Raw genomic sequence first — 18,481 nt, 5'->3', positions numbered from 1 at the left:
AGCAGGCTCCTATCGTGAGATAAGGATGCGGATGCAGGGTAGTTCTACATTGATGTTCTGGCGTTTGTATACGAGGTAGGGGAGTATCAAAAAGGGCACGTCCTGATTTGAGATGGTCACAACCAGTTGAGACTACCGTCACACTGAGACTACCGTCACAATGACCAATGTAATATTGAGATGTTGATACAAGCCTTCTACACAATATCAGACCATACTCATATTTAAGATGGGAGTAGGCCAACAGTCACAAACGGTACAGTTAAGACACCAGGACAGTCGCCACATCATGTAGATAGTGTCCAGTATCAACTGCGTAAACATGCTTTCACAGACCAGTCCAACCATTGCATTGCAACTAGGACAATCGTCACAACCAGTTGATAGAACAGTAACTGTATGTGGCAATGGTCCTTGCATCTCTCAACAGTATGTGACTGATCCCGGTATCATTCAACTGTATATCAGTGACTATGCATGGTCCTGGTGCCTTGGTCCTGGTGTCTCTAAATGTTCTGCCCTGCTGTTGGCAATGGTCTTGGCCACAGCGGGGTTTAGTTACTTGTAGTGACATCTACTGAGAGGAAGTCGAACTGAAATCTCTCAATTGGCCCTGGTAACTACTGTGGAGAGTCACTACTTGCCGCGATGCCACTGCCTCATTCACATCAAGCTTTGATCAAGCAGTCCTTAAAGGCACAGTCACCCCATGACATAGCACCTCTTGAACTTGACAAGGTAATCTGATAACTGCATAATGGGTATGTGATCTTTATGACCACAAACTACATTAAAACCTTCAGCTTTGGTCTTTCAGTTCCTACCTTGCCCTGAAGATGGCGATGGTGTAGTTCTTCCAGGAAGTCGGTCTGAACTACGCCATTGCCATCTTCAGGGTACGGTAGGAACTGAAAAGACCGTTTGGTCTTTTCAGTTTTTTCAGTTCCTACCTTGCCCTGAAGATGGCGATGGTGTAGTTCTGTCGAGGTCCAGGAGACTCGGATAATCGGCTCAAATAGGGGGGATTTGGGCCACGTAGATCTACGTGGTTCGGCGCTGAAGGTGTTAAAGTATAAAGATGGACACAGTCCTGCCCTTGGGTTGTATTTTGGCTCCTCTGTTCATCTCACAAAGACAAAAATACAATGAATTTCTAGAAATAAGTGTAATATATATTTCAATACCAATGAAGAATTTACACTCCTGCCCAATCACTTTGTCAGGCATTACTTATAGTTCTTCTTTTCAATCATTGCTATTATTACCATTATTGTGCGTGCCATCACCACATGCAGCATCTGAAGTCCAGAATCTCTATAATTCTGCCCCTTGGCCTAGCTATAGACCTCACGAACCTCATCTGCTAGAAAAGTGTCATCATTAAATCACAGTTCTTTACCTGCAAGCTGCTGTGTGGACCCCCCCCCCCCCCCCGCCCCTGCACCGGTGAGTCGCAATCATTTCAAGTAACTGGAGCTGTGCACATAAACTCACAAAGTGTCAATGTTTGATGTGACCATCCTCATAGTTACTTCTTGATTGATGAGTCAACATCTTTCACAGTGCATGTTCTATATAATCACAAAGTGTTAAGAGTATCTTTGTTTCCTAACGGATGAATGCTAGCTGTCCTTCTTGTTGTCTTTAGAACCCTTCTCGAACTGTGATGCAAACTCTTTGACCTTTCTCCAAAGTTCTCCTGGGTTTTCTGCGCTTGGCACCTGAAGAGAGAGGAACGTGAATAGGAGTTGAGTAAAACACAAGGAATGAAAATCATTTTCATAGATAAGGCAGCGCATGAATAATGCTTCTCATCATCATCAACATGATAAGCTTGGCATTATGGTCCTTAGTTTAGGATCCTTGCTGTACACTTGTTAGTTATTTCCTCATTCTAGTACCCGTCTTTCTGGCATGGACATGGAACTGATCACTCGTGTGCTTTTACAAACCGAGATGAAAGTAAATGTCCAGTCTTGAGACTGAGTCATATGAAGTGTCCACGTTCAAATAATTTTTACTCACTTTATAATGTTGATCAATGTACACGCCAAGGTATATTCCAATGCCAAGGGAAATCTAAAAAGAATATGGTAAAGTTAGATATTACTCATTTTCCTGGCTACACTTATTCCAGAATGGCGCTGTAGTGTTACTGTTAGTGTTGGCTTGCCCGTGTCAGTCACGGTGAGACCGAGAGACAGAGGCCTCTCTTTAGTCAGTACGTGCATGACTGATGAAATAATCAGTGCTTAATCATGATGAAACTCTTTCACAATCAATCAATCATGTTCAAAAACACATCATGATCACGCCTCCCCCAAAAAAATTAAAAAGTGAAACTAGGCTTAAGGCTACATAATGAATGATACATAACTAAGTTCCAGGAGTTGAATGAATTTTTCTCTTAATAAAAAAACACAAGATGAAGATATTTGTGGTTCTCTGAATTCTGTGTTAACTATTCTCACCAGATGCGTAAAAATACCCATGCTGTCAGTCTCTATATGAATATATTTGGGTAAAATAGACAAAAGTCAGCTGTACATCATCAAATCAACAAAAGTCGGACGCAGCTCTGATTGAACACTGTTTCAGTAAAGTGTATTCTCGTGTCGAATTTGTCGCCTTTGAAAAATCCTTGCGCAAGACTGACTGAAATTTTAGTTACAATTTTGTATATAGATGCCAGCACCTCCCGGTGGCGTTTTATTATTAGTTAAAATTTTGCATATAGGTGCCAGCACCACCCGGTGGCGTTTTATTGTTAGAGGTCCAGGAACATACAGTTAGTTACAATTTTGTACATAGGTGCCAGCACCTCCCGGTGGCGTTTTATTACTAGAGAGGTCTAGGAACATACAGTCAACGTTAAGTTTACTTGATTTTTGACCTCGTACAGCCATCCTGAGACTCAGGTTTTTGATACTCCTACGACACGTGATCCTCCCTCGCACACTTTAGTGAGGGCCAGGATGTTCAGATGTGGAAACTTGTTCGTTTGGTTTGTGATTCCTTGAGCAAAACACTTGACAGGTCAGAGTTTTGTTTGCATCGTTTTTGGAACTAGGCCTATACCAACACGAACTACCCGTTAGATTTCCTTCAGAATTGGTTTTTATTGATTTTGGCTCTGTCTTTCTTGGCTTCGCGACCAAACACTGACAGGATTTAGTGCCGAGTGTTGGTCAGAAGTTCCGAAAGTGGACGAGATCCCAAAACCTTGGTGGTCAAGATGCTCCCCAACCTGTGCTGATTTCAGTTCCATCATTATTCATCAGATGGCGTGGCGTTCGTTTCTGAAACCGGAAGTACCCGCGATCTAAAATAAACATTGAGCGAGTGGTGGAACCTCTGAATAAACACTGTTTTCATAGTGATTTAGGCAAACCCACGGACAACGAATGCCACACATTCACGCCTTATGTTCTATAGATCATTTATGAAGCTTCGTGGATAAAATCGCAAGAACGAGAGTCCACTTTTGAGGATATTGTGTGATTTTTCTCTGTCAGATTTGACATTTTCCCTCCTTTTACTGTATTGTATACGTGCATGTTGTATACATCCACACTCCAGGTACACTACGTCTACAGTACACAGGGCCAGACCAGTGGACCAGCTGTTTCTCCCATCACCAGTGACTTGCAGTGTGCGTGATACTGCGAAGCCTGTAGTGTAGGCCTAGTCTGGTAGTAGTGTGTTGACTGCAGTGCTGTGCTTTCCTTTAGACCAGTAGAGACTGTCCCACTGCACTGTCGCCGACGCGCTGTGTGAGCCACTGAGGGACATACAATGGGGGCTTTAGGATTTTTATCTGTGATAATTGTTGTGCTGCTTCTCGACCAAAATGATGTGGATGCGAAATTCATCAAGTCGTGTAAGTACTTTTTTGCCTTTTCATCTTAATTTGATATTAATTGTGTAATGTTGAATGTAGGCTAAGCTTCAACCCGTTCAAAGATTTGATGATGTCCATTTCAAATTTGGGCAGCGACCAGGATCAGATAATGCCTGGCCTGATTGTGCCAAACAAACGTGCAGACTTTGGTATTCAAAAGCCATTAAACATCAAACCCAAAAGCTAATTATATTATGGGGGATTTTGCCTACCCAACACACGAGCAAAACATATTTCATATTGCTTGGTCTTGGAAGGGTTTAGCTTAGGCCCTCATGAAGACCAAATGCATGACCGGGTTCGAGGAGCATGTGTGCATGATTTTTCTGCAGTGAGGGTATTCCAATATACTCGGTCAAGTACCCTGCATATATTACAGTTTTTGGCTTCCCAATGTGGTATTGGCAATGAAAAAGAGAGGGCCAAGTCACCCACGGAAATTAACGATTCTTTGATTGTTTGAACCCCATCCCAACTGAATTCAGTAGCAATTAACACCCCTCGACACTGACTGTGGGTGCGTTTGTGTGATAACCCATTATATCAGAATTCAAAATGTAACCAAGTCAAAGTATTTGTCTCCTTGTTGCGCTATTGTTGAGATGGCTTCCATTTTGATATCAATTAAAGTTTGCATGCTTTTTCCTCATCAGTGACATGATCATTCCACATTATTTCATAGCTTTAGGATTTTCATTATACAGGTGGCGAGCATGCAAATTTCAATTCTAACATTTCGTGCTGTAAGTTACGCTCTCACTGTTCATGATAAGAACACCTGATTTCTTCAGATCTGTACTGTGTGAAAAATTAACGAATATTTCTCAATCTCAATTTTCATTTCCGTATTCTGTCATGTAGATTTTAAAAGCTCTTTAGTTTTAGTTTTAATGTACCAAATTACTCAATACAACGAGGCCACAATTCTGTGTTTACACAATTCTATTCTTGTTCATTTGCTGTTTGATTTTAATCAAAATTTTGTTACATTGTGGCCACTTTATAGTTAAACAAACTTTTCAGGAATACTTATGGCTAAAGGGTGAATTGAGATGCTTGTGGATTCTGTCAAATGACATCTTTTGGATGATCTACACTCCAAAGGTGTTGACATCGCTATGTCTTGCTATGTGCCTGCCACACCAGATCAAGCAAATGGTAAAGTGGTAAAAGACACCCAAGTCAGGGACCTCATGCATGTGATAGCTTCATGATGATACCAGCCACCCTCTCAGTGGATAGGGGAGGCCAATCACTAACCATCTTTCATCTTCTTGTCCTATACTGTAGGCTAAATACTAACAACTAACTTCTGTGTACAATGTAAGTCCCGTCCCGACTGTGGTTTGATTTTAATCTTAGTAAAAAACTAATAAAATGACATTGATAGCAATCTTAAAGCTGACCTATTGCAAACTACAAAAACCCACAGCGGGCTGTGTACACACTGTGAGTGAGTCAGTTTCAAGTTCTTAATTACACCTCCTGTCATATAGTCATTCACTGTATTTCCCTGATATTTTCCTGGAGTTGGAATAAAAAGTTGAATACCTGACATGCCTGTACGGACTGGAGCTTTCTTGTGCGATATCCTGTTATCTTATGGGTTTATTTTCAACTTTGAAGTGGTTGATATTGCTGAATGTTCAACATGTCATTCAGTAGGACTGCCCACATACATACTGAGCTGGCTTTTGTGTCATGATTATGGGGGTATTCATACCTACACAATCATGACAATACAGCTTTTACACTAATTCTGTATGGCACTAGCTGGTCTTTCTGGCGTGACTAGTCCAATAAAAAATAACAGCAGGACAAGGGACTTTCTTTGAAATGACGCTCGACTACCATAAGACCCTGACTGGGGTTCTGTTTTAATCCAATGTTGACATTGTTACCCAATCTTGTCTACTCAAAACTTGTGAATGCCTCACTATTGTCAAGGGAAGTGTGCCAACCCCTGTGGGCCCTTTGAGGGCCGTAATTGGCCTGATCTTTATTTGTATGCCTGGTATGTGGGCTTGACCAGCTTTTGTGTCTGGTCAAACATCAATATTTGTGGCTGATTTGAATAAGGCCAAGGATTATTTTTTTTGTGGCTTTGACGCAAAAAAACTAGCTGGCATCCATGAAACGGATCAGTTTTGTGCTTCATAAGTTCATCATATTTGAGTTATTGTATGCAATAAGAATTGTGAACTGTAAATCATTGGTTTTCAAAACAAAGTATCTTTTATTCAATTTCAAATTCTATGATTTTCAGACACAATGCCTAGCCTTGACTGTTCCCCATCTATACGGGAAATAGATGGCGCTGTCATCTACAGTGCAAACAAACTCCAAAGTGGTGTCGCACAGGACACAAAATGCGAGCTACGATTCAGTAATGCTGATGGGACGTTACTGTCTAAGAAGAGGCTCGCTATTAGGTTTGAGCAGGTCGATATCAAAGATTGTCACGTGGAGTTATGGCTATTTGCTGGACGGTCGGCAAATGCTAGGTTGTTGGTAAGTTCATGACTCAGACATATTTTACGCTTCCTACCCACGCGCACAGCCACTGCTTCAAATGAGATGCCCTAGGAAGGTTTCTCTGTTGATGGTATTGAGTTGAGATCATCGGCCTGATTCGTAGACTGATATTCCCTAGAATCACCTGTAGACGCCGGGTTCTGCTCGGTTTCTCTGAAAACACTGTTCCTGTATCGAAAGTTCTACCTTCTCACTTTGTAATCTGATCATCATAAAGTTGGCCCACATACGAGCATGAGATATGATTGATGAATGGAAACATCTTTCTTGATTTCAGCAAAAGTTAGATTGTAACAGTACGACGCCCACAGAAGTTTTTGAATCTGGGGAAGCAGTGACAATTGAGCTGATCACAGGCAATGCTGATCCGGACAAGTATCACTTCAGGTTCCTTGTCACATCTTATGAGAGTGAGTAGGCCCTATCGCACAATTCCTTAAACCAAGTTTCTCAGAGAACTGCATCTTGAAAGACCCCAAGCTGTAGCATTCCGAACAGCATTTCTCAAGGTTGTACATTTGGGGTAGTCTTGACCAGAAGTGCCATAACGTTTGGAGTGAAGTAATCCATTTGTCAGACAGGTCCAAAAAGCTTGACACCTGATGGGTTAATAAACTGATTTGTTAACATTTTGTTGTTTCTAGAATCTGGTTTCTGTGATGAGATGACATGCAATAATGGCCGCTGCATCAGCAAGGATCTGGCGTGTGACAGCTTCGACAGTTGTTTTGATGGAAGTGACGAGCTGAAAGGACAGCCATCTTACTGCAAAGGTACATCAACATACATTACATGTTCTTGTAATGCTTTCAAGGTTGTGAAACAAATAGTTTGATAAAATGTCTGTATGCCTGACGTGAGGTTATTGTACAGTGATTCTCTTTGACTCTGTTGTATTGTAATTTGTACCCATTATAATCTGAACAGAACAATTTCAAATTACATCCAGTAGTAACGCCATCAAAATTGATCAGGGGTATATCAGTCTGACTTTGAGACACAGCTATCTTGCCGTCATCCGCACATTTTCCCTTTGTATTTCATGAAGCTCCTGCTAGCAGATGCTATTAATGCTTGTTAAGATTTCTCCTCAGCTGCATGGCTATTTCATATCAATTTTTTAGCAATAGTCAGTCCAGTTCTTCCACCACCTGGTGCAGATACGGCGACAGGTATAGATAAGTTTTGGGCAGTAAATCCCTTTGCATGCACATCACTTCCTTGGTTTGAAATAACAGCCTCTGTTTGGTTCAAGATTTACCGCTTTCCTTGGTTTGAAGTACCAGTAACAGCTATCCTCACTTGGAGTAACAGCCTTCCTTTGTTGGTGTTTTAAGTAACAGCTTTTCATGTATTAAGACTACATAACAACACCCTTCTCTTCTGCACTGTATTATCAATAATCTCAACAGTTGTGTTGCCTTTGGTCATGCACTGGAATCCTCTTCTTAACCCTCCTTGGCCCCTCTTACTCTAATCAGTACCATCTGTTCCTATAACCACAATCACAAACCATTCTAGAAGGGCTGCAGTCCCTCTGACCCCTTTCTTGGCCTACCCGTAACACGGTGATAGTGATTATGAGCACAGAATTCATTTGATTTGTCATGTCAGTGTAAAGGTTTGTAAAAGGATGACAGTCTTGGAAAACAGCAACAACTGTACGACATGTACAAGTAAATCATGCTAACTGGACTGGTCTATTCAATCTAACTGTAGACGTCACTTTATGTGATGTGTATCCATCGACACATGTGTATTAGAAGAGGCGCAGGCTCCATCAATGGTATTTTGTCATGTCTGATGATAATTTTTCATTCCAGTAGGCGCCAAAGGAAAAAATGGCACGACCGTCCAGCACACGTACATCATCCCGTTCGAGATGTGGCTGATCGGCCTCATAATCATCATCATCCTTCTCATCATCGCCATTATCATCTGTATCATCTGCTGCATACGGAGATCAAAGGGACGAGACGGATTTGGGCGGCCGACGTCGACTGGGACCACGTCTGCAGGGTATCAAGGTGAGCAGAAGGCTTGTTTTCGTATCGCTTTCTTCGATACAGAATTGGCAACGCTGCCTCTCAGATCATATGGTTTGCACAGTTTAACCCTCGATATGGTACTGGATCAAGATGAGACAAGTTTGGTGCCAGGCACAAAGAGGGAAGTTTTGATATTTGCTGGACATTATTTGAATAAAACGAAAGTTGTGAAAACAAATTCCCATATAAATCATTTAGACTGGTTTAAAGTACACTGCCGAGTTCTGACATGTCCTGGTGAAGGTCATGGTTGATATGCTGATAACATCTACATCCCCACACTAATTATCAACGTGTAGTGTCACGGATATGGTTAATGTAGGTCATTAATTATCTATAATGGCCTAGTGATTGGTGATCAAAGAGGTGTGATGGCTGTTTATAATATAAGCATCCTGCATCATTGAAATAGCACTTGATCTGTCAAGAATGGGCATAGGACGGAAGCAGTAGGATTTATCTTTATAATACTCAGCGCAGCTCCTCAACTGCATGTATGCTGGGGAAGAGGTGTTAGCATGATAATACCAAGTTAAATACAACTTTAGTTGCTACGAGATAGTTCTCGTAGCAACTAAAGCCATACCAGCCATACCAGCTTACATGTAGATAAAACTCTTTCTCTGAAGATTTTCATGGAAAACTTGATTTGACCTTTTCAAGCTTCACCAAGTGGCCCTCCAGGTACTAAGATTTTGTGTGAAAGCAGTGTATTTCATTGAATATTGAGTTTTATAAATGGAGGTGCTGTCTTAGAAGAAATAAACTTGCACAGTGTTTGTGTGTGCTTTATTTGTGATCAGTGTTGACTGTGAAAGTTTATTCATCTACATTGTGAGCAGTTCTTGTTTCCGTCGCTTAATTATTTGAAGTGGTTCCCTAACTCTTGGTTTATCTCTCAGAATTAAATTCCCAGAAAAGTGGCAAGTATGGTTTTTTGCCCTGTCCTGGAAAAGTGGTCCCAAAATACCTATTTAACTTCACATTTGATTTTCACTCAGCTTGGTGCAGGGAGTAACATGGGCAGAGTTGTTGAGTTTCGTTCACGAAATCGATTTTCGGCCTAGCCTCATTGCAGAATTCATTAAGCCCTTACTTGATGCCATGATAGTGGTTACTGTTTTGAACAACCTAGCCCTGACATGTTATCCTATTTGGCCTTATATCACCCAAAATGTCCCAACTCACTCATCGTTGACTTTGAAATTGAGTAGTGATATCCCAAATTTCCCTTTAACAAGTAACACCACTAGTGGATTTATGGCTTCCTTGAATATACATGTAATCCTTTCCACCCATTCGCATGACATTTTGAGTTGTCACCCACTTTTCCTCCACCCCCCAAAACTTGTTTCTGTTCTTTCTTTGACTTCAGTTTCACTTTGCTCATTCTCGATAGATTGTGTCATCATTCTCTTCAAAGGTGGCATCTTGGTCCATTGATTGGGAATTGCCCGAAAAATGTCCATGAATGTTTATTTTGTCTTATAAGTTATATCTCGGTGTCGGTTTCAATCTTCTGTTCTATTCATATTGCGTCACTTGTTTGGAATAGGCTGTACTTACATAGAATTGTCTCACCATCTACAAATTGTGAAGCCGTGAAGGTTATTTATACATTTACTTTACCTTTTTTTCTTCAAATTCAAACCAGTATGTTCTTGAAATTAGTCAACGGTCTCTTCATCAGTTTATTTCTAATTCCTAATTGTCACGACACTAAAAGCATGACGCAAATGACTGATTTTCGCATCTTTCATTTCAGCAGCAGCAAATCAACCCCTAGCTGGCCAAGGTAAGATTGCCTCCAGAAAGTTGATATTTTGTGCTGAGTGGTTGTGGTTGTATGAAAGCTGCAGTAGGCCTAGCATCCAAGTACAGGTCTAGGCATAATAGCAAATTGGAGCTTTTGCTCCTCATGCTTGTATTGCCCTGATCCTGATCCTGAAGTCCCCAATTCTGCAGTTACATTTTGACAAGATCGTTGTGTCCAGCAAGCTCAGCAACCATATCATAAGGGTTGCTTAGTACAAACTGTCATCCACTTGCAATACTTCATGCCTGATCAGTTGATATCTTCTGTCCAATTTGTTGCAGCCATGTACTATTACATTTTACCTTATGGAAAATCAATATGTCAGACATCAATATACCGACATGATCAATAGATCTATAGATATTGCTCATTTTTGCCTGCAGCAAACATTCCAATGAAATTGATTAATAATTGATATTTGAAATGTCTATTTAACACTTTATAGTTTGGTGGCGAAATCTATTTTGGATGACGTGCAGGACACAGAACGTCCAAAAATTTAAATTAGTTTTAATTATTGTCTTGACATGCAATTGCAAGACCGATTTGGCGATGGCGATTACCAACTTACCTTCAAATTCTGTGACAACTTTTTGACATGACCATGCACTGGGAAGCTCTTGATGAGCATATTCTCTCGGTGCCATTCGCATCCTGTGATTTGACCTTATACTCTGAATTGAAATCTCTCTACGAAATCCCTTGGTTTACAGACGACATGGAGAATGGAGACATTCTAGCAGTTACGATAGCAGATTCCGAAAATAGGCAGTTTGAATCAACGTTATGATCTACCGATCAAAAACCGACAACAGAAATAGTTGTCAGTTTCTTATGGTTAGTGAGTGAACTTCCATCTGCACGGGTTGCATGGAGTGCTTGTCTTATGGTACGGTGTACAACATGTGATTTTCTTGTTAGATTGCTCCGGCAGGCTGTACGATGGTGTGCATTTTTAGGTGTTTTGTATTGTTAAGTTAGCACACGGACCTTGTCCGTGAAAATTTCATAATAAGTTTCTCATTTTCAGCTGTTGGTTTTAATAACAAAGTTTATGAGCCAAAATCTGTCGAAAACAATCACGTCATCGAGCCAATGCTGACGGATGTGAAACTAGACGACGATGAAACGTTACCTGTATGAAGCGGGAGAGGGGCCATGAGGCCTCGGGGTATCCCCACCTCAACCCCTTTGAATCAGGTACCAGTAGGTGTTGTGAGGTACTGGTGGCTTCCTCCCCTAACCTGGGTGCACATTCACGTTTATTTGTAGATATTTTACCTCTAGGATGTGTTGTTGCATGCCTATCCCTGGGTTAACGGCTTACCTTTAGTTTTGTTTCCAGATGCACAGTATTCACTCCTAATTCCCTGAACCTTCAAGAGGAGCTCAGTGCCACACCCTCCCTGTAAATCAGACAGGTCGGCAAATGAGTTCTCCTCCATCCTTTAAATCACTCAATTGATGTTGTAGATATAATAATCATGTTTCCCGGTTGCACTGCCCCTTAGTTGCATGCTTTCTGGTTGTAGTGTTGTAGTGTGATTGGAATCAGTTGCATCAAAAATAGATATTAGGCTTGCTTTTTTGGGCTGACATCAATCTAGAAATACTAGCCACTGTTCAGCACCTTGCAAGACTGTCTTGGTCATGCCCTTGGGGCTGGTGATGGTAGGTAGATGTAATTCTTTGCTTTCCTTATCTCTAGATGTTGTATGAGTTGTGTTTCCCTCTTGACCTGTCCTTCTTGTGCCTTGCTTAGGTCACAAACAGGAACTGCTGTTGCTCCTGTGGATTAGGCAGACTATATTTTACCAAGTTGAACATTGACGACTCGTTCCTTTCAGGTGGAGCTACGTTTGGTAACGGGATGATTGCCGGCATGCCCCAGCAATCTGTTCCCCACTCTCGGAGACACTCCCGTCAGTCCTCGTGGTGTTCATCAAGTATCACACGAAGCTGCCCTGCAATTTACCCACAAACCCCAGCTACTTCGCCACCTTTTGATAACGTTGATTATCAAAATTATGCGAACTCTGTCGATTGTAGTCAAGAAATGTTAGAAGCAGAGACCATTTTAGCAACTGCGATTACCACCATTGATGCTGTCAATGAACAGGGTAACATGCCCCCTAGTGGTGGAGATGACAATCATTCTGTTGCTGTATCAGTTCCCTCTGATGGTAGCGATGTGAATCAAAATGTGGCGAGTAGTCAGGAGCTTGTGTGGGCCTCCCCTGGCACAGATGGAAAGGTCATCGAAGCGACCAGTTTATAGATATGAAATATGGTAAATTAAGTATTTTCATGTGAATAACTGTTTCCTATGCCGTGGTCACACTGGGGTTTTAACACGAATTGAATTCGAATTAAAACGTTGATACGTATTGGGGCGTCACACTCAATTCGGTTCATACCGATCTCAATCCGCTTTAACCAACACGGTTCTTAAACCGAATTGAATGCGAATCAGCTAATCCGAATCAACGAAACCGTATTGAGATTTCAAGTGTGACGCGCTTGATACGAATTAAGGTTTTCGATCGCACTACGCATGCGCCCGGCGCATGGAAAGTGACCTTTGACCGCGGGAACTAGTGCTCCGAACTAGTTAACTGATGTATTTAAATTCATTAACTCAAATCGTTTTTGTTATGCCATAGAATAGGGAAAAATCAACTCCCTTGCACGTGACTTGCATTTTCATTTCCTGGCAAGGTATGTTGCCGCCGGTTCGTTGGTCAAATTTACGCTGGTCAACAACATCGTTGCGGCGGGGTTTTCCCCGGTTTTGGCCTCGTTTTCGAGGGCGAGGCCGGGATTCTCCGCATTTAGCGACGGTGGTGTTGACTCGAACTTTGGCAATAGGCATGGCCGGGAGATGGAAATGGTCAAGCACCTTTCGCGATTTTAACTTGTTAATAATGACTGTGTGATACTGTGATATTATATACTTATATGTTTTGTACTTGTAAATTTTATTCTCCCATATGGGAGGTTAATAAATAATAATAATAATGATAATAGATGGCGCGTCGTTAGTACGCATTAGTGTGGCGCGTTTTAAACCGATTTGAATGCGTATTCGGGCCAGTGTGACGCGACCGTTCTGAAACTGGATTAACCAATTCGTATTCCGGAGAGCGCTCTACGGAATACGGTTTCAATTCGCATCCAGTGTGAACACACCACTAGAAGTGTGGATAACAACAGTCTCCTAACATACCTAATTTGGGTTTCATCAAAGTTTATTGACTGACATGTGTATTCAACATGGTGCAGACAACTTCCTTATGGATGATTGATCACTGAAAAATAAACCTGCTGGGGGATTTCTAACCCCCCTCCCCTCCCCTCCTCTTCGTTCATCTCTAACCTAACGTCACAGTAATCTAAAGCTACTGAAATTCTAAAACTCGGTGGAGACTCAAATGTAAAGCCTCTCAACTGTCCACTATTGGTTTTCTCCAAGTAAAGAGCATTCAACCATCTCTTAACTTAGTGAATAATAACTAAGAAACTCTAAGAATTTTCATGTCAATATTTGAATCAGTTTCTGCCCATTTGAACTTGTGGCCACTTTGATAACAGCTTTGTCAATGATGGGCTGGTAAGTTTGTCATTGTCAGGATCAGATATTTTTCAAAATTTAGCAGAAATTACGAGTTTCTTTGCTCAGTCTGTTTCATTGAGGCAGTTATCGTTTATAAAATAACATCAATTTCTTTCAGAACATGTAACACAGAACTTCATTTCTTCTTTATTGTGTGAAACACTGTCTGTTCGTCCATCTGCCCATCTGTGATATTAACACCTATCTTTCTGTCCCGTAACAGGTCTCGAAAAGAAGCCTCCATCTTTCTATGCTGACGGAGCGCCATCTGCTCCTGAATATGCTCGTAAGTTCAGTCTCAGTAGAAGTGGTAGAAGTCCAAAATGCCTGAATGATATTTTCATGGAGATACTGGGAGACATCAATTGTGCTTGGACCTCAGATCAGGGATCGCTCTGGGTCGAAGGATGCAAGGATCTCAGCAAAATACTCGGGGGAAAGTCCATTCCTTGGTTTGAGAACAAGGAGCAGAATGTTGAATTCCATCCTTGCACGATTCTAATGAACTGAATATGTTTATTTCTGCATTTCAGCCTATTGAGGGTCCAGACTTCTGAGAGACAAATCCCACCGTAAGAAACTTCAAGTTTGGATTCCTGATAAATTCATTCCGACCACCCAGTTTTCCTGCCATCCACAGACAGACCAGCTCACCTCATCTTTCTAGAACCAATCACTGGAGGAGAAAATACAAACTTGAACTTCCGTGGCTCTTCAGGAGGGTCCTCTCACTGCTCCACTCCCTGGATACATTCTTACAATTCACTTGGATTGTCGTGGAATTCCAGTTTAGCAAACAGACTATGATATCATTTGAGAGACGTTTGTGTCAGCTTTGCTAAAGTGCGAGTGTACTGTCTTTTGAGAGATATCTCATTCACTTTAAGACTGGGCAGTGAGAGGCAGTGTGATTACAATCAAGATCATGAGCTGGTGTCTGTGGCGGAAATGTCATTTAAGGGAAGATGCGTGTAGGTTTTCATATTTTAGAGCAGAGGAAGGATGGAGAACTTTGAAAATATTTTTTGTGTCAAAACATTTTTTATAAACTTTTGAGGAAAAAAATTATTTTTGGCACTAAGTCAATATATGAATATTGTTACTGTAACAATTGCACTACTGAAGCCATAAAATGGGCACAGACTTTGGTCACAGCTTGTGATAAACTGATAAAATATAGTCCCTCAGAAGGTACGGGCAGTGCAATCTCTATTATATTTTGTGTGTGCATGTTTCATGAAATATAACTGTCAATGCAATGGGCATTGACACTGGGTGTGTGTAAAAGTGGATCACGAAGAAGGTACAGCTGCAACAAAGGATTATGTTTATAATGTAATTTGAAGCAGAAAAACGAGCCATGAAATCGATCAGGTATAGAAAAGTAGTTTTGTTGCCAATTTTGATCACAAAAAAGGTGCAAATAATCAGAACTGTGAAAAAAGTAGTATTTTTGGGAAGTTTTTGTTTTAGTGCTCATGCTCAACACTAGTGTTGAGCACTAGGCATTCATATTTTAACCTCTAGGTAGATCAAGTGTTGGGTAAAGGATAGTTTCACATCCCCAAGCATAAAACAAGAAGTTAGTTGGAATTCTAATTTCAGCTTGAAGTAGGGTTTGCCCTGTGCCTGGAATTCTTGTACCATCACAGTGTCCAGCTGAGCGCCAGGCCCTTGGGCCTCTTGTCCCACATGGCATGTATACATGATTTGAGTCAATTCAATGTGAGACAGATGCCTAGAATCCATCCATGTATTAGCATATGTACTATATTCATGTATAGTATACAGCCATATTGGGCCAACATAGCTTGGACCAGACTGGTGGTTTTTTTCATTGCCACTTCACATGACAACAAAGGGCACTTGAAGAATGCTTGTTTTATAATTGGTGATTGGTGTTGGTCTCTGTGGCCTGCTATTCTGATTTGCCTGCTGTTCTGATTTTTAACCACTTCACTACAAGATGTTCATGGTGTTTAATAATGAGTTCTGTTGTCATAACGTTTCCTTTGAAAATGGTATTTCATATTCTTCCGGGCCGAAAACGACAGAAAATTGAAGTGGGTTGGGGACCAATTACCGGACTGTTTGGTCAAGTGGTGTTTTTACAGTACTTCCACACAGAAATGATGGTGGTGTAAGATGGCGAATGCGATATACTGTTTGGACTTGCTCCCAGCATTTCATGCTGTGTCATGTCATAATTGCTTGGTACATGTATGTTTGCCAAAAGACGACCTGGCCTAATTAGGCTATTGGTCGAGATGGTTTAAATGAAAATAATGGCATTTATTATAAGTATGTGGATCTATTTGTCAGCTTAGTATAAGTGTTGGCTGAAAATTATGTCAACTAACGTATTGTTCTCTTTACTCCAATATTTGTGCAATGCTTGATATGCCAGGACCATGTTTGTCAGCAGTTGACTTAGTAATTTAGGGACTTGTGTCATGAACTTACACTGTCACTGGTGTGTTGTTGTAGAGTATTGCAGTGAAGTACATGGTCCACACTTGTGCTTGACTTCTTGAAAAACCAAGTTTTATCATGTGCATTAACCCTTTGAGACCTTGGCTCTAAAGAGGTGGCTCCATGTTCATGCATCTCACAGTTCTATTGCCTTTTCTAGTCACTCTCATATATTGATCGTCATATCTATAACTTTTATGCTGAGACCTCTATCGCAGAGCTTGCGTTGGGTGGACATATAGGCTATTTTAAGTTGGGTACATTTGCCTGTGCAGTTTGATTTCACCTGTAATGATGAATTACATTACAACGGACAAATTGCTACCTTGGGTATCACGACAGAGGTCACAGCATTCATATTTTATGTGAGGTGAATGTGAATATGTATTTTACTATCATCTTGAGAATTTCTAACCCGTATTGTCCATATTTTATACCACAGATATCTATTGGTGTCAAGAAACATTTTATAGACTGGTACAACATAAAAGGTTCATTTTATTTTAGGATTATAGATTGGAAGACAACTGACCAAGTCTGCCAACTCAGACAGACTAGCTTTGTGATGAACTTTACGACTATTTGTCTAGAAATCATAGTTTATTGGAACAATTAAGCAGCAGAACTACACCTTCAGGCCTAAAATCATTCCAATGCACTCGTTAGTTTGGTACCAAATAAAGAATTGTTTAATTTAAACTTTAAATCAGCAAATTTTACGACCACTGTAAAACGTCATTCAAAAAGTTTGACCAACTCCTAACTGATTTTACAGTAGTTCTAAAAGTTGTTGATATGCACTTTTCATTGTATGTAATCATGTTGCATTGGTAATCTCTCATGTTCGTTGGGACGAAAGGGACTCACTCTATCTTTGTTTGAAAGAATACTTGGTTTTAAAACATAAATATACATTTACATTTTAATGCTCGTACTTCTTTATTACGTATAGCTCACTCCTCTGTACCCTACATACACTCATTATGTTGGCATTGTAAATTAAGTCTTGTGTTTGCTCAATTTGTTTTTGAACATCTTCTCATACATACATGTAGATCATATAATGCATATTGCTTACATAGCTCATTGCATCTTTTTGTGTTGATTTGAAATTCTGTTCGTAAGAATGGGTGATTACAGATGGACCATGAAAGACTTGTAAAATATTACTAGATTGTGTTCACTTATACAGTTTCACTTGACTGCATATTAACATAGCAATTCATTATTTCAAGGCCTTAGGCCCAGCCTGAGTATATTCATTAGATTTTTTCATTCTGCTGATCTCGTTTGCCAAAAATGTTATGCTTTTAATGTAATTATGTGTACTTGTATTGTATTTATGAACAGCTTTGGCAAATTTTGTCTCGAAGTATATTCTATCTTGGATGACTAGCAAATAATTGTGTGTTTCATCATTGAAACAAGAAAACCTCTAATAGGTTGTGGTGGCCAGTTTGATATGATGACCTGAGATGACTCAGATGTGTGTATTGGTTTGTGCATGAATAACTACTTCATAGTAATCTGGTTGTAATCTATGCCTGAAAGTCAACCCACCGAAACAACAGCTGCAAATATAGAACCCCTATAACAGGCTAGTGGTATTCATTCATTGTGCACAATGGACACATGTATCTGAGCGCTCAGCCATTACTCATACTGGTACTGTCAGATTAATTTTTCCTGAGGGTTGTCATACAAATATAGCTTCAGTTGGGTGACCATTTGGTTCCACTGTGAAGAACAGTATGTTACATTTCTTTGCTCAGAAACATTATTTTGACCAAATATGGTTTAGTCTTGAATGCTTTGCCGGATTCCATTGGGTGTCTCGCTGTGCTTTATTCTTGTTGTCCTCAGTTATGCCTGTACTTATATGTTCACTCCGAAATAAAAAGAATCCCACTGTTATAAAACTGTGTTCCGTGTTTGAAATTTTCGTTTGCAAAACACCATTTGATTCTGTGCCCGACCAGTTCTGATCAAAGCAAGGTGAGGTTGACTTGTATGTCTCCTCACTTGTACAATAGATGCCAACCAATCCAATCTGAATCACATGTCAAGGGTCTGCCTAGGCATCTTGATAACTATGT

General features: G+C 40.5%; 1 protein-coding gene and 1 long non-coding RNA gene across 17 annotated transcripts; one reads left to right on the top strand and one right to left on the bottom strand.

Annotated features, from left to right (window-relative positions):
• Positions 1-1,424: 1,424 nt before the first annotated feature.
• LOC135496228 (uncharacterized) lies at positions 1,425-2,566 on the bottom strand. Its single transcript, XR_010448627.1, has 3 exons — positions 2,472-2,566; positions 2,026-2,079; positions 1,425-1,721 (listed from the first exon to the last, which is right to left on the bottom strand). It is a non-coding gene; the product is annotated as an uncharacterized LOC135496228 (long non-coding RNA).
• Positions 2,567-3,318: 752 nt separating this feature from the next.
• On the top strand, positions 3,319-18,288 carry LOC135495368 (uncharacterized). Of its 16 annotated transcripts, none has more exons than XR_010448553.1 (11): positions 3,319-3,880; positions 6,168-6,412; positions 6,714-6,846; positions 7,081-7,209; positions 7,561-7,608; positions 8,263-8,463; positions 9,148-9,168; positions 10,250-10,279; positions 11,331-11,500; positions 14,137-14,199; positions 14,447-18,288. XR_010448553.1 is itself a non-coding variant. In XM_064783895.1 (10 exons), the coding sequence occupies exons 1-10, from the start codon at positions 3,796-3,798 to the stop codon at positions 14,452-14,454; spliced, it is 966 nt and encodes a 321-aa protein (XP_064639965.1). In that variant the 5' UTR covers positions 3,319-3,795; the 3' UTR covers positions 14,455-18,288. The 16 variants fall into 16 exon arrangements, 4 of the variants coding, with proteins under 4 accessions (XP_064639965.1, XP_064639964.1, XP_064639967.1 ...); XR_010448551.1 differs by lacking the exon at positions 9,148-9,168 and adding an exon at positions 9,387-9,407 and having other exon boundaries at positions 8,260-8,463; XR_010448557.1 differs by lacking the exons at positions 9,148-9,168; positions 11,331-11,500 and adding exons at positions 9,387-9,407; positions 11,014-11,137 and having other exon boundaries at positions 8,260-8,463.
• Positions 18,289-18,481: the final 193 nt, after the last annotated feature.

This window comes from Lineus longissimus, chromosome 11 (assembly GCF_910592395.1).
Source record: "Lineus longissimus chromosome 11, tnLinLong1.2, whole genome shotgun sequence".
In the NCBI taxonomy this organism is placed as follows: domain Eukaryota; kingdom Metazoa; phylum Nemertea; class Pilidiophora; order Heteronemertea; family Lineidae; genus Lineus; species Lineus longissimus.
Note: the sequence above shows the minus strand (reverse complement) of the source record. Positions and strands in the feature narration are given on the sequence as shown.